This window comes from Tenrec ecaudatus, chromosome 2 (assembly GCF_050624435.1).
Source record: "Tenrec ecaudatus isolate mTenEca1 chromosome 2, mTenEca1.hap1, whole genome shotgun sequence".
Lineage (NCBI taxonomy): Eukaryota > Metazoa > Chordata > Mammalia > Afrosoricida > Tenrecidae > Tenrec > Tenrec ecaudatus.
Window position 1 is genome coordinate 210,937,620 of NC_134531.1, and position 12,089 is coordinate 210,949,708.

Below are 12,089 nucleotides of genomic sequence, written 5' to 3' on the forward strand. Positions count from 1 at the left end.
CCCCATTCTTCACGCACCGACTCTGACGCTCAAGGACTAACAAAGAAAGGTTCCTCTGGATTTCAAGAGATTAGGTCTCACTGGATCTTACTACGGGAGCCCCTAGGTGGTACAGGTAGTGAATGCTCTCAGCTACTGGCCAAAGGATCAGAGGTTCAAATCCTCCCAGACACACCTTGAAAGAAACAACCACTCTCTGACTTGCGTAGTAGTAATGGCCAGCAGCTGTAAGGGACACCCAACCCAGGACACAGGAGCCATCTGTCCTCTCCTTGTTTTGTGTGGTTAGTGACTCAACGTCAGACCGCCTGCTCTTTACCCAAGCCCACCCACTAATCTGTCACACAGTTGAGGGGACAGTCTGCCACCAAGCGGCAGTCTTTGCAAGACCTGGAGAAGAGCAGGCATGTGGTTTCCCTGCCGGGCTGTCCAGGGAGTGGGGGTGGGGAGCTTGGGTGTGACTCACCAGAAGCGTGCGCTTCTCGCTGTGCAGGATTTGCTTCGGGAGCCTACACCTGTCGGTGCCATTCTCACGGCCTCTGGAATGCTGGGAATGAACAGCTTAATGAGCCCACCTCTGGATTCGGCAGCCCACAAAGAAGCCGAACCTCAGAGAAAGCTACCAAGGGAAACGAGGAGACATTGTTCACAGGAAACAATAAACTCATCGCTTTCTTCCCAGCTTGGGAGCCTTTTCACGAAGAATCAGACTCCGCTGCCATCAGGTTCATTCCAGGGTACAGTGAGCCTACAGGACAGGGGAGACCAGGAGCGGAAAGCCTCGTCTTTCTCGCTCAGAGTGGCCGGTGGTTAACGCACATCGGTGGTTTGAATCCATTCAGCACTCCCTTGGAAGAACAGCCTGGTGATCGCCTGGCAAAATGTCAGCCACTGAGAAGTGTCTAAAGAGCCGTTCTCTGACGCGCATCAGCGACGTCACCTTGACAGTACACAATGACCCTCCTTAGAGGCTCTGACCTTTAAAAGCTGCTTGGGAGATGGAAAGATCTTCAGGAATAACAGAGGCCACAGTGTTCTTTAAGGAAGTGAGGAAGGGGCGGTCCTTCCTGCCACAATTCTTGCGAAGGAAGAACACACATGCCTCTGAGTCGGAGCCCCATTTGCACGGGTGACGTTTCCGTGTTCCCGTTTCAGCCCTCCTGCTGTACTGTCCGAGGAGAACAGCCAAAGCAGAGTCCTTTCTCTCCCAGGCCACCTGGACCCTAGCACCGGGGCAGCTCAGTACCACGGGAGCTCAGGGAGCTGCCCCACACACAGACAGGGGGCACAGTGGTCAGCACTTGGAGCCCACCAGCTGTCACGAGCGACAGGGGCAGTGCTACCTGTCCAGCTACCTGTCCACTCACAGGGGCAGTGCTACCTGTCCAGCGGGGTCACTAGAGTTGGCATCGACCTCATGGCCGTGCGTTGTGTGTGTTCTTAGGCAGGGTGGGGGTGGGGGGGAGGTCGTACACGTTCCTGAGAGGTCAGCTAAGGCAGGACTGTGGATCTCTGCCCAGAGGAAGGTGGAGTAAAGTCAATCAAAGCGGAAGGGAATGAAGGAGTCTGGCCGGAGGCCAGGAGAAGCATTAGGGGAGCAGCGGCCACTCGCCACCGAGCTGGGAAAAACCCCATTAGAAAGCGCTGGATAGAGTGGGAGAAAACGGGGAATGAAACTCAACATCATCACAGAGACCAAGCTTATGGGAATCTGAGACAGATGGGACGATGCCCTGAGCCTGGAAATACACTGGGCCCCCTGGCTCGGTTGTCAAGCAAACAACAAGCAGGTCCACCGGGGAACAACAGAACCAGGCCTGAGAGTCACTGGCCATTAGAGGTCAGAAGGGCAGCATTCACCTGAGGACAAGGTGCAGAGGTTGCGAGGGGCAGAAGGAGAGATCCGGATAAGCAATGGGACCGTGTGGCTGGCTCTAGAGGAGCGGCCCAGGTGTACAATGGGAAACGGATCTGCTCTCTAAGCCTCCACCCGATTCGGAATTAAGTTGAAATGAAATGAAATGAAGATTTCAAAGCTACTCAACCGTGAGCTCTTCCCCACTGTCACTGCCACAGCCCCAAGGTTGGGCCCGGTGTCCCCACCACCCCTCAGCAGGCTGGGCCGGTGCCCTCAGCACCGCGGCTCCCGGTGCGGCCTGCGGCAGCACCAGGTCTGCTTTGTGCTGTCGTTACCAGCTCTCTGCTAAGACTGCCTGCGTGCCCAGGGTGGGGCTCACGGGACTGCTCGTGGAGGACAAGGTGGCGACGGGCACAGTCACTGGAACATGTGGCAAGGACACACTGTTCTGGCAGATGGCATGGGGTGGGCAGCGGGGCTTTACCGTTGGCAGCATGGACGAGCACTTGATGTCCCTCGGATCTGAAACACCAGAACACAGAGATGTTGGTGAGTCCCATGATTCACACGTCTACTAGCACGACACATTACACCGAAATTACAAGACGCCACTTCGGACGTTTATGAAAACAGCAAACATTTATGGGAAAAGGCAATGGGCCCAAAGCAGGCCCATTTGGGGTGGGGGTGGGGGGCAATGAAGGGTGAACCCTGCCTTGGAAAATAAAACAGCGTCCACACGTAGGAGCCGCCCACCAACGATGCCCACCCAGGGCTTAACCTTTATGCACCAACATACAACGCTTCCCAGGGCTACAGCACATCACCAACCAAGCCCCCCTCCAAAATAAAACAAAAAACCCCCAAACCCAGCAATATTATAAAGACTCCCCCTTTGACTTCTGGAAAATGTTTGGCAATGCATCCTACAGAGAGAAAGCAGCAGCGCACGTATGCTGTGCGGACTGATCCCAGGAAACACAGGAAGGCCAAGGATCTGAAGGAACTACAAAGACGGGGCCAACATATCGGAGTAGATGCTTGTAGTTTCTACTGTCAGCTTTTATTTGTACTTATTTTCCTCTTGACACTCCACTGATTTTTTTTTTTACAGTTTTATTGGCACTGGTTCCACATCTCGTACAATTCACCAGTTCAATCACATCAAGGAGAATTGCCACAGTCAGTTTTTGTACATTTCCTTCTCTCTTGTATTCACTAGGGCGATTATTATTTTTTTTTTACCTGTGGGGAAAATATCCACAACAAAACATTCTCCAGTTCAACCCCGTCTCTACGTGTATTTCAGAGCTCTACGCAGTCAGTTACACAACCGTGATTGAGATCTCGTCCATAGTATTCCACCACTCATTCTAAACCCAACGCCCGCTAAGTAGAAACTCTTCCACTTTCACCCATGGTAGCCATCGGTCAACTTAATTTTTTTTTAGTAGTCCTCTTGATATAAAATTCACATATCATACACTTCCATGGTTAAGTCACTTTAACGAAGAGTTGCATATCCATCATCACAATCCAGTCAAGTGTTTCCCCGCCCCACCCCCCTTGAGTAGCCTTTTAACACGTTCTTCAAGGCTACGGGATTCATTAGAAGTAAAATGCAGTCATGACAAGAAGACTATGGGGACACAGGGTGAAAGGGTGCTCAGTCTAAGTGCAGGCTATGAAAGAGACATGGGGCTCGGCTGCCTTGGACCTTGGTTTTAAGCACACCAGTGGCCCGTGGCCAATACCTAGACTCCGAAGCTGCGAGGCCTGAGACCCTGGTGGGAGCCCGGCTTCAGCGGCTTGTTCAGAAGCCAGAGGGCCGGCTTTACAAACACGGCTGGATGCTGCCCCTCCCAGGACCCAGCAACCTGTCTTTTCACCACCTGTGATAAGCAATTGAACTGCACTGGAACACAGCCCACTCAATTCTAACTCACAGCTGTGCAGTCAGGCAGGGGGGACTGTCCCCACAGGTTTCCCAGGCTGTGCATCTTTATGGAAGCTGACTGCCACACCAAGAGCAGCAGGTGGGGTGATCCACTGACCTTTTTGGTCAGCAGCCCAGCATGTACCCCACTGCCCCGCCACAGCACCAAGCGAATTAATTGAACTTTAAAACCAGCCACAGGAGCTGGGCCTGCTTGTTCACTGGGCAACCCATGTCCTCAGGCCACTACAGGGACACAGGTCGGTGCCAGCTTAACCAGGTGGTGCTGCCGGGCACTGTGTCCCTGCAGATAAAACACCAAGAAGAGACCACGCCTCCCTGACCCCCAGTGCTCCAGGCCCTGAGGGGGTGAGGGGTGGAGGTTGGGGGTACCAGTAATGTACAGTCCCCACAATATTGTGTTTTTCCAGAGCTCAGACCTTGCCAGAATCTAACACAAGCTGAGTCGGGACACTCTGGGTTTGCAGTCTGAAGCTGCTCTCAGAAGGCAGACATGCCTGACTCTTGTTGGTCCAGATCAGGGAAGGAGAAGGGAGCTGGGAGGAGCTTCCTCCAGGGTCATGGCCAGGAGCCCGAGAAAATAGCTTCCTTCAGGACTTACCCCATCCCAAGTCTGCAAGGGATGGGAAACAAAGAGGGAGGGAGGAAAGAGCCCACGTGCACGGAATTGTTCCTCTAGTCAACTGGGCCTGACAGTGACTACACACAAGGACTAGACACTGGCGTGGGCCATTTAAAATGGGATGAGATACACAGGAATTAAATCAACTAATGTAGGTACCCGTGCATAAGCCGAGTTTTTCAGCACATTTTTTAATGCAGTTTTTGTGGTAAAATTAGGTGCCTCGACTGCTATTCGGGTCGGCTTATACGTAGATGGTGCATCTGTGGAAAGAGACACGGAGAAGCTCAGTGGATCAGTATAGGGCGAGGCGCTGAAGGCCCAGCAGATCATCATCGTGCCTCCTACTCCAGCTGAAGCAGAGACCATTAAACAGCACACAAGAAAAAAGATGCCTTTGAGTCGGTCCCACCGGAACTTAGAGAACATCTCAAGAAGAGACTGACTCATTGACCCAAGTTGTGGGATGAAGTCACGGATCACATACCTGAAGAAAGCAAATGATTTATTATCTATTAAAGAAGAAAACAAAAAGGATAGAAAGACAAAAAATGGATGTCAGAAAAAAGACTCTGAAACTTGCTCTTAAACAAAGAAGAGTTGAAGCAAATGGAAATAAAAAAAGATGACGAGCCAAACACAAGATTTCTAAGGAGGCCCAAGAAGATAAAGGGAAGCACACTAAGGCAATGTGCACAGACCTGTGGTCAGCGAACCAAAAGGGAAGGGCGGGCTCGGGCATTCCTCCAGCTGAAAGAACTGAAGGGGGAAATTCAACCCTTAGTTGCAATCCTAGGGGATTCCGTACGCAAAATATTTCATCAGCACCGTAAACGTCAAATCAGTGAACGCACAGAGGCACTATCCCCAGAGAACTGGTCGACATTTACCCATTTGAGGAGGCTGCAAGTGATCAAGAGTGAGAGGACGGAAGGAAGTTCAAGCTGCAACGCAGGAAGTGACCCCACCAGGTGCGCGCCCACCCGCACGACTCCAGGAATTGACAGGACACCACTTCGGATGTTTTAGCAAACTAATGCAATGCCGGAGCTGCCCGCTCATCTATGTCGAGAAATGTGGAAGGACGTCACCTGGCCCATCAACTGGAAGAGATCTGCGTTTGTGCACATGGCTGACGAAAGATGATCCAGCAGAAGGCGGGACTTCTTGAACCGTAGCGGGAATACGCAAATAAAATTTTGGCAAAGATAATCTCACAATGGTTGCGGCAGAACATGAGCAGGGACCTGCCAGACATTCCAGCCAGCTTCAGAAGACACAAAACGAGAGAGCTTATTGCTGACACCAGCTGAATCTTGGCTGAAAGCGGAGAATACTAGAAAGATGTTTACCTTTCTTCAGAAACATTCAGCTGTGCAGATCATAAGCCACGATGGGCAACATGGGAAAGAATGAGAGTTCTGCGCTTCACTGTGTTCCTATCAATTCCAGACAGAGCTCAAGAAGCAGTCCGTCAAAGGGCTACTGCGTGTTGCATCTGGGTCGTATCCTTCCTCCATACTGCATCCTTATGCTAAAAGCAAATAACCCGAGAAGCTAACCTACGAGGAAAAGGACACAGCAGCATAGGAACTGGAGGCAGACTCACTAAGAACCTGTGATGTGCAGGTGACACACCGTGCTTGCTGGAAGTGAAGAGGTCTAGGGGCACTTGCTGATGCAGGTCCTGGTTGCAGCCTTGAGGATGGATCACACCGTAACAAAGACAACAAAAGTCCTCAGAACTAGACCAACGGACAGCGCCGCGAGACGCCAGGGAAGGGTGAAATTGTCCAGGATCCCATTTTACTTGAATGCACAATCGCAGGAAAGCAGCCGTCGGGACATCAAACCATGCCTTGGGTTGGGGACAGCTGCAGCAAAGGCCCCCTGTGGAGCTGGATGTTACTTTGAGGACCGCGGGTGGCTGCCCCAAGTTGTGGTATTTTCCATGGTCTCCTACGCATGCGAAGGCTGGACGAGGAATGAGGAAAACTGAATAGCTGAGGCAGTTGAATTACGGTGCTGGCCAAGAGTGGAAACCCACCAGCGACCACTTCCCTCCGCAAAGCCAAACAAACCAAACCCAGTCTGTTGTGGCAGAAGTATAGTCAGAGGCTCATTAGAAGAGAGGACGGCAAACATAGCAGGAGGGCCCCGTCCCTGGAGAAGCCTATCATGCCTGCTCAAGTAGAAGGTGTGAGAAAGAGGAAAAATCCCTCATGGACACAGGGGCTGCCGACACAGCCTCAAACACTGGCCACTGTGGGGATGGCGCAGGACCGGGAGCTCAGCTCGGACTGCGGTACTCGGCAGGGTCACTTTAAGTAGGAGCGGACTGGACATCTCTTAACAACAATCCGTACTGCAGCTCTGTGCACCTGATTTGCATGTTTAGTAGGCGGTCTAATCCCCTTGTTGCACCACGGACACCTTATTTGCATAAATCCACGCAATAATTTGGTGGGAATCAGAAAGAGTCTGACTGGAAGGGCCACGATAAGGGACTCACTCCGCCCCAGAGGAATATTGACAGAGGAAGTTTTGGTGCGACCCGGAAGAACAGAAAACATACACCAACATGAGGATCTTATACAAGATCCTGACACATAATGGCTGAAGGATAACACTGTGTGTCAGGAAAACCCACCAGACTGCAGACGGGATGAGCATGGAGAGGAGGGGCGGATTCCCTCACACTGGTAGGCTGGCCTTCAGTTCCCAGCGACCCTTACCCTCGAGCACAGGCACCAGCTTGCTGCCTGTACGGACCAGAGTCAAGAAATGGTCTCAGAGCTCCAATCACTTCTAGAAATGCTGTCCCAAACCCCTCAAACGCACGACCCTCCTGGCTTTCAGGAAGGCCTGGCCGGCTGCGAGAAACCGAGATATTTCATTTCTGTACCAGAGTGGGCCAAAAACCCACTGTGCTCAATGGAGCCGATCCTGACTCATAGCAGCCTTGTCGTACCCGATTTCAGAGACTGTATGTCCTTATGAGAGCTGATGTCTTCATCCTTCTGAGAAGCAGCTAGTGGGCTTGAACTGCCCGCCTTGGGGAAGCAGCCCAATGCACCCACTGGGACTTCTTCAGAGCGGTCTGGGGAGAGAACATCAGGACTCCAGGCCACAAGAGCAAGGGGGTATCAGCCTCCCCACCCCCACCCCTGTCCAGTGATGGAGGAAGCACAGGGGGCGGGGCAGCAGGCAGGCAGGTCCAGGAGACTGGTGCTGTGCTACGCCCTCAGCATTGCCCCTCTCCAACTCAAGGTGCTAGTTAGGGGGTTCCCAGGAAGGGAGCAAACAGGAGCTTCACTGCCCCCGCCCAACACCCTGCACCTAACAGGGACCATGCCCCTGGGATACCTGAGCTGAACGGACGCTGGGCCCCAAAGACCCCTACCAGCAAACAAGTCCACCTTCTGTTCTCCATCTTTTCACACCCCCTCTTTCCAGAGCCAAGCCTGTGTCAGCCGAGGAAGAGAGTAGACGGGAACTGGCCCCTCTACACCGGACAGAGCGCACACAGGGCCTCTGACAGGGCACTAAAACCCAAGGGACCATCTCTAAGAATAGCAAGCACACAGGACTCCCAGGGCTAGGTGACAAGAATGAAAGACACACTCTCCCAGAATGTGGGACACTCTATTGGACTGAAATGCCTCTGTATGGCAGACTGGTCAGGCAGCCGCACACCTCCCACCTGGCCCGTGAGCCACCTGCTTGACCACTTGGCCGGAAGTTGACTCAGCCTCTCGAGAAAACACCTGGGAGGCCCCTGTGGTTCCATCCACACTGGTGGTCTGCAACCCTACACCTGACCATTACTGCCCCACTCACACACAGCGAAGACTGGCCCGGGAGCCCCATAGCCTCAGAGCTGTATGGGGTTTACTGTAACAAGAACAAAGTTAGCTCCAGCAGGAGTAAAATCAGAAGCGAGAAGTTAAATAGAATAGAATAGGGCACCTATTTCTTGGATGAGGCGTTGGTAGTTCGGAAGGCATAGGTGAAGCTAACATGAATGCCAAAGCAGTTGACTTTGGAACGCGCCCCCTGAGAACAGTTGCAGGGCGCTGTCTAGTACCATGGAATGAGATGGAACTCAAGGCTAAGTCAAAGCACGAAATGTCAACCGGAATGCATTAGCCTGCGAGGGTGGAACTCACACCCTGACGTATCGCTGCCAAAGCAGCAGCGGCTTCCGGCTCTCTACTTTTGAACATTATACCTGCACAGTCTGTGAAGTTAAAAGATCGGGTATGAAACCTGGGATGGAGCAAAGACTTTGATCCTCTGGTTTCAGAACACTTTGGGCCTACTTAGGATAGGAGGTCTGTCTTTAGTCATGGTCTGGTCTTACAATGTTAGCCAGGCTCTAGCTTATCAGAGAGCAGACAAACTGGCCACGGGCACTTCGGGTTGTGGCAGCAAGACTGTAGAGTAGATGGAGCCCCCGGGTGGAGTAGAGATAGGCCTCCCAAACAAGGGAAGCACCATGCCGTGCTGGCGCGGAGACAAGAGCGGAGGGAGAGAGCTGTGGACAGGAGGGCAGTGCAGAGGATATCTCGACATCCGTTACTGCAGAATTCCGGAAATGGAACTTGGAGCTTGGGAAAGCTGTCATGGGCTATGCATCGGGCACCTTAGCCACAAGCTAAGGAGCTCAAAACCACCAGCTGCTGCACGGGAGAAAAGGGGGGCTTGCTATGCTCCCGGGAAGCTGACAGTCTCAGAAGCGCACAGGGGCAGTTCTACTCTGTCCTGTAGGGTCACTATGAGTCGGCACGGACTCAATGGCTCTTTTATGGTCCCTGTGGGTGGCCAGTGGTTTGTGATCGGCTACTCGCCTAAAGGTTGTTGTTCACAGCCACCCATCAGATCCACAGCAGAAAGGACTGGCTGGCTTTCACAGAGCCTGCAGCCAGGAAACCCGAAGGGGCAGTCCTCTGCTGCAAGGCAGAGGGCACCATCCATCAGCAATGACTCCCCAGCGATGTACCTGAATAAGGGATCCTTAGGGGGCCCAAATGGCTAAGGGTAGGGCTCTAATCCAAAAGATGGGCTGTTTGAACAGTCTAGAGTCTGGAGCACCTTGGGAAACAGGCCTGGTGATTTGCATCCTGAAGGTCACAACCTTGAAAACCCTATGGACAGAGCTCTGCTCCAGCCACCACGCAGGGTGGTTGCATTGACTCCAAGGAGACTGGCTAAGTAGTGGCTATCCCTGAACAAAGAAGCCTGTGTATCTGGACCAGGGATGCAAATAGGCTCGCTGCGTGGGAAAGCCGACTATGCAGAGGCGGCCAGGTTAAAATTTAGCGCCCTATCATTTGATCTCCCTTAGGATCATTGAAATTTGTTGCAGTTTTCAATATCTTCCACTCTCTTTTCCACAGAAGTTTTTAATCTGTTTTACTTTGCCATTCTTGTTAGTTTTGTTGGTTTGCTTTTTTAATGTTTTCTGTAGATGGAATGTGGGAGAGGCAAATCTACAAAGACAGTAACTGGATGTACGGTTCCTTAGGGGTATGCCAGGGCGTGGCTGGGGAAAATGGGGAGCTAATAACGATGAGTACAAGAACGAGAACATGTTCTGAAATGAATTGTGCTAACGAGGATACAACTCTTCTTGACATGACTGAGCCACTGAATTGTAAGGTATGTGAATCACATGCCAATAAAGCTCTTGGGGAGGGGGGAATCCATCTACATGTTGAGGGTAGAGACCCAGTAACCAACCACAGGCAAGCAGAGCGTGACGCAGCCATCCATCCAAGACAAGTCAGTCCCCACAGCCCTCCCGGGACAGACGCTAACTGCATGTACTTACGTTCGATGAGGAAGAGAAAGCACACTATTCCCATGGCCGCCACAATAGCCCCAGGTACGATGAAGGACAGGCCCCAACACGTGGACACCCAGTAGCCAGCAATCAAGGACCCCAAAATGTTGCCCACGGAGGTGTGGGAATTCCAGATGCCCATAATCAGACCTCGCCTGCAACATACCAGAAAACAAGATGGTAATGTCATGGAGAAACTGACGAGCCAGTGCCCTGAGGCACGTGGTGACTGCCCAGGGAGGTCATGTGGACATAGGCAAATACGGGATGGGATGCGGGACCACGGGGGCTTACAAGAGGATGGCTTTTTATTTTGCCTTGGGATTTATCATCACACATTCTCATTTCCCTCTCAGAACTCAGTCTTATTCTACAACAAAATAAACAAAAGTAATAAGGCTAATGTGGTAGCTACACAACGTGCGTCAATTTGAGGATTAAGAGTGTAGGGGTGGAGTCTAGCCTGTCAATTAGGATATAGCCTCTGTGAGGCCCTCGGGGGTGGGCACGGCCTTCTCCTGAAGATTCTGGGAATTCCTGAATTCCTCAGTGGAGATGGGAGACTATCTCACTCTGCTCACTCCCTGCGGAGAGACACCTGGAGAGAGGCTGATGGAGCCAGAGAAGCCATATGGAGAGAGGCTGATGGAGCCAGACCTCTGGAGCTAGAGAAGCCACGTGGAGACCCCTGCTAGCACTGAGATGCTTACAACACCACTGGATCCACAAGACTTCCCACCCACTGGCCTGTGATCATCCTGCATTTGGCGTCATTGCATGTGTTTCGTGAGTCTCAAGAGGACTTTGTAGATTGGTATCAGACATATGGGCTAATATCTGACTTATGCACTTGGTCTGGACTGGGCTGGGATGTTTTCTCAATATTCAACTGCTCTTGTATATAAAGCACTTTCTTATACACATATGCGTGTCCATGGATTTGTTTCTCTAGTCTACCCAGACTAACACAGCTGGTTGTGGTCAAGTAGATTCCGGCGCATGGCAATCCCTCGTGGGTCAGAGTAAAACTGGGTTCTACTGGGCTGTGAGCGGCTGGTGTTTCAGACGCAGACTGCAAAGCCTTCCCTTGGAGGCACTTCTGGGTACGGGCTCGGGGCGACCCTTCTCCAGAGTTTCCGAGATTCCCTATCTTTACAGGAGCAGACTGTGTCACTTTTCTCCCTTGGAGAGGCTAGTGGATTTGAACCCCTGACCTTGTGGTTGGCTGCTCAAGATCTAACCCACAGCGCTACTGGGGTTCCTTGGTGCCAAGCAACAACTTCTTCATTAAAAAGAAGGCCTTTCCCTAAATTTCCTACTAGCACAAGTTCCTGAGAACAAGGCAGTGGTGGACTACCTAAGTCAGATTTGACGGGTTTGTTCCCTCATCCCATCACCCTCCCCGTTACTCAGCCTTTGGCCTGATTAAGCTCTGTCCACTTGTTCACACATTTATGACTGAACACAGACTGGCCATCCAGTGACTAGATGCAGAGTCCCAGCTCTGCCATATATGCGCTGGGTGACCTGGTTAGGGACTTCCCAAACATGTGAGTTCTCTGGGTGACCTGGTTAAGGACTTCCCAAACACATAATTCCTGGGAGCCTTGTTCAAATGCAGACTTCTTTAAAAGGGCTGGGGCTGCGTCAAGACTCTCCACTTTTGGGGAGTTCCCAGGACGGGCTCTGCCCTGTGGAGCTCTCTATAAACGGCATGGACCTCCCCCTCCCACAATGCTCAGGGCAAGCCTCTACTGCCTCCCTCCCAGGCCAAAGGACCATCTGAAATCAAGAGCCAAGAATTTTA

General features: G+C 52.0%; 1 protein-coding gene across 1 annotated transcript in view; it reads right to left on the reverse strand.

Moving 5' to 3' along the window:
• Positions 1–12,089, reverse strand: part of SLC37A1 (solute carrier family 37 member 1) — a 55,105-nt gene that overhangs the window by 19,940 nt on the left and 23,076 nt on the right. Inside the window, exons 7-9 of the mRNA XM_075542904.1 lie at positions 10,271–10,437; positions 2,343–2,380; positions 467–547 (exon numbers count right to left, since the gene is read on the reverse strand). Coding sequence (XP_075399019.1) covers positions 467–547; positions 2,343–2,380; positions 10,271–10,437 — 286 coding nt within the window. The remainder of the gene's footprint in view (positions 1–466; positions 548–2,342; positions 2,381–10,270; positions 10,438–12,089) is intronic.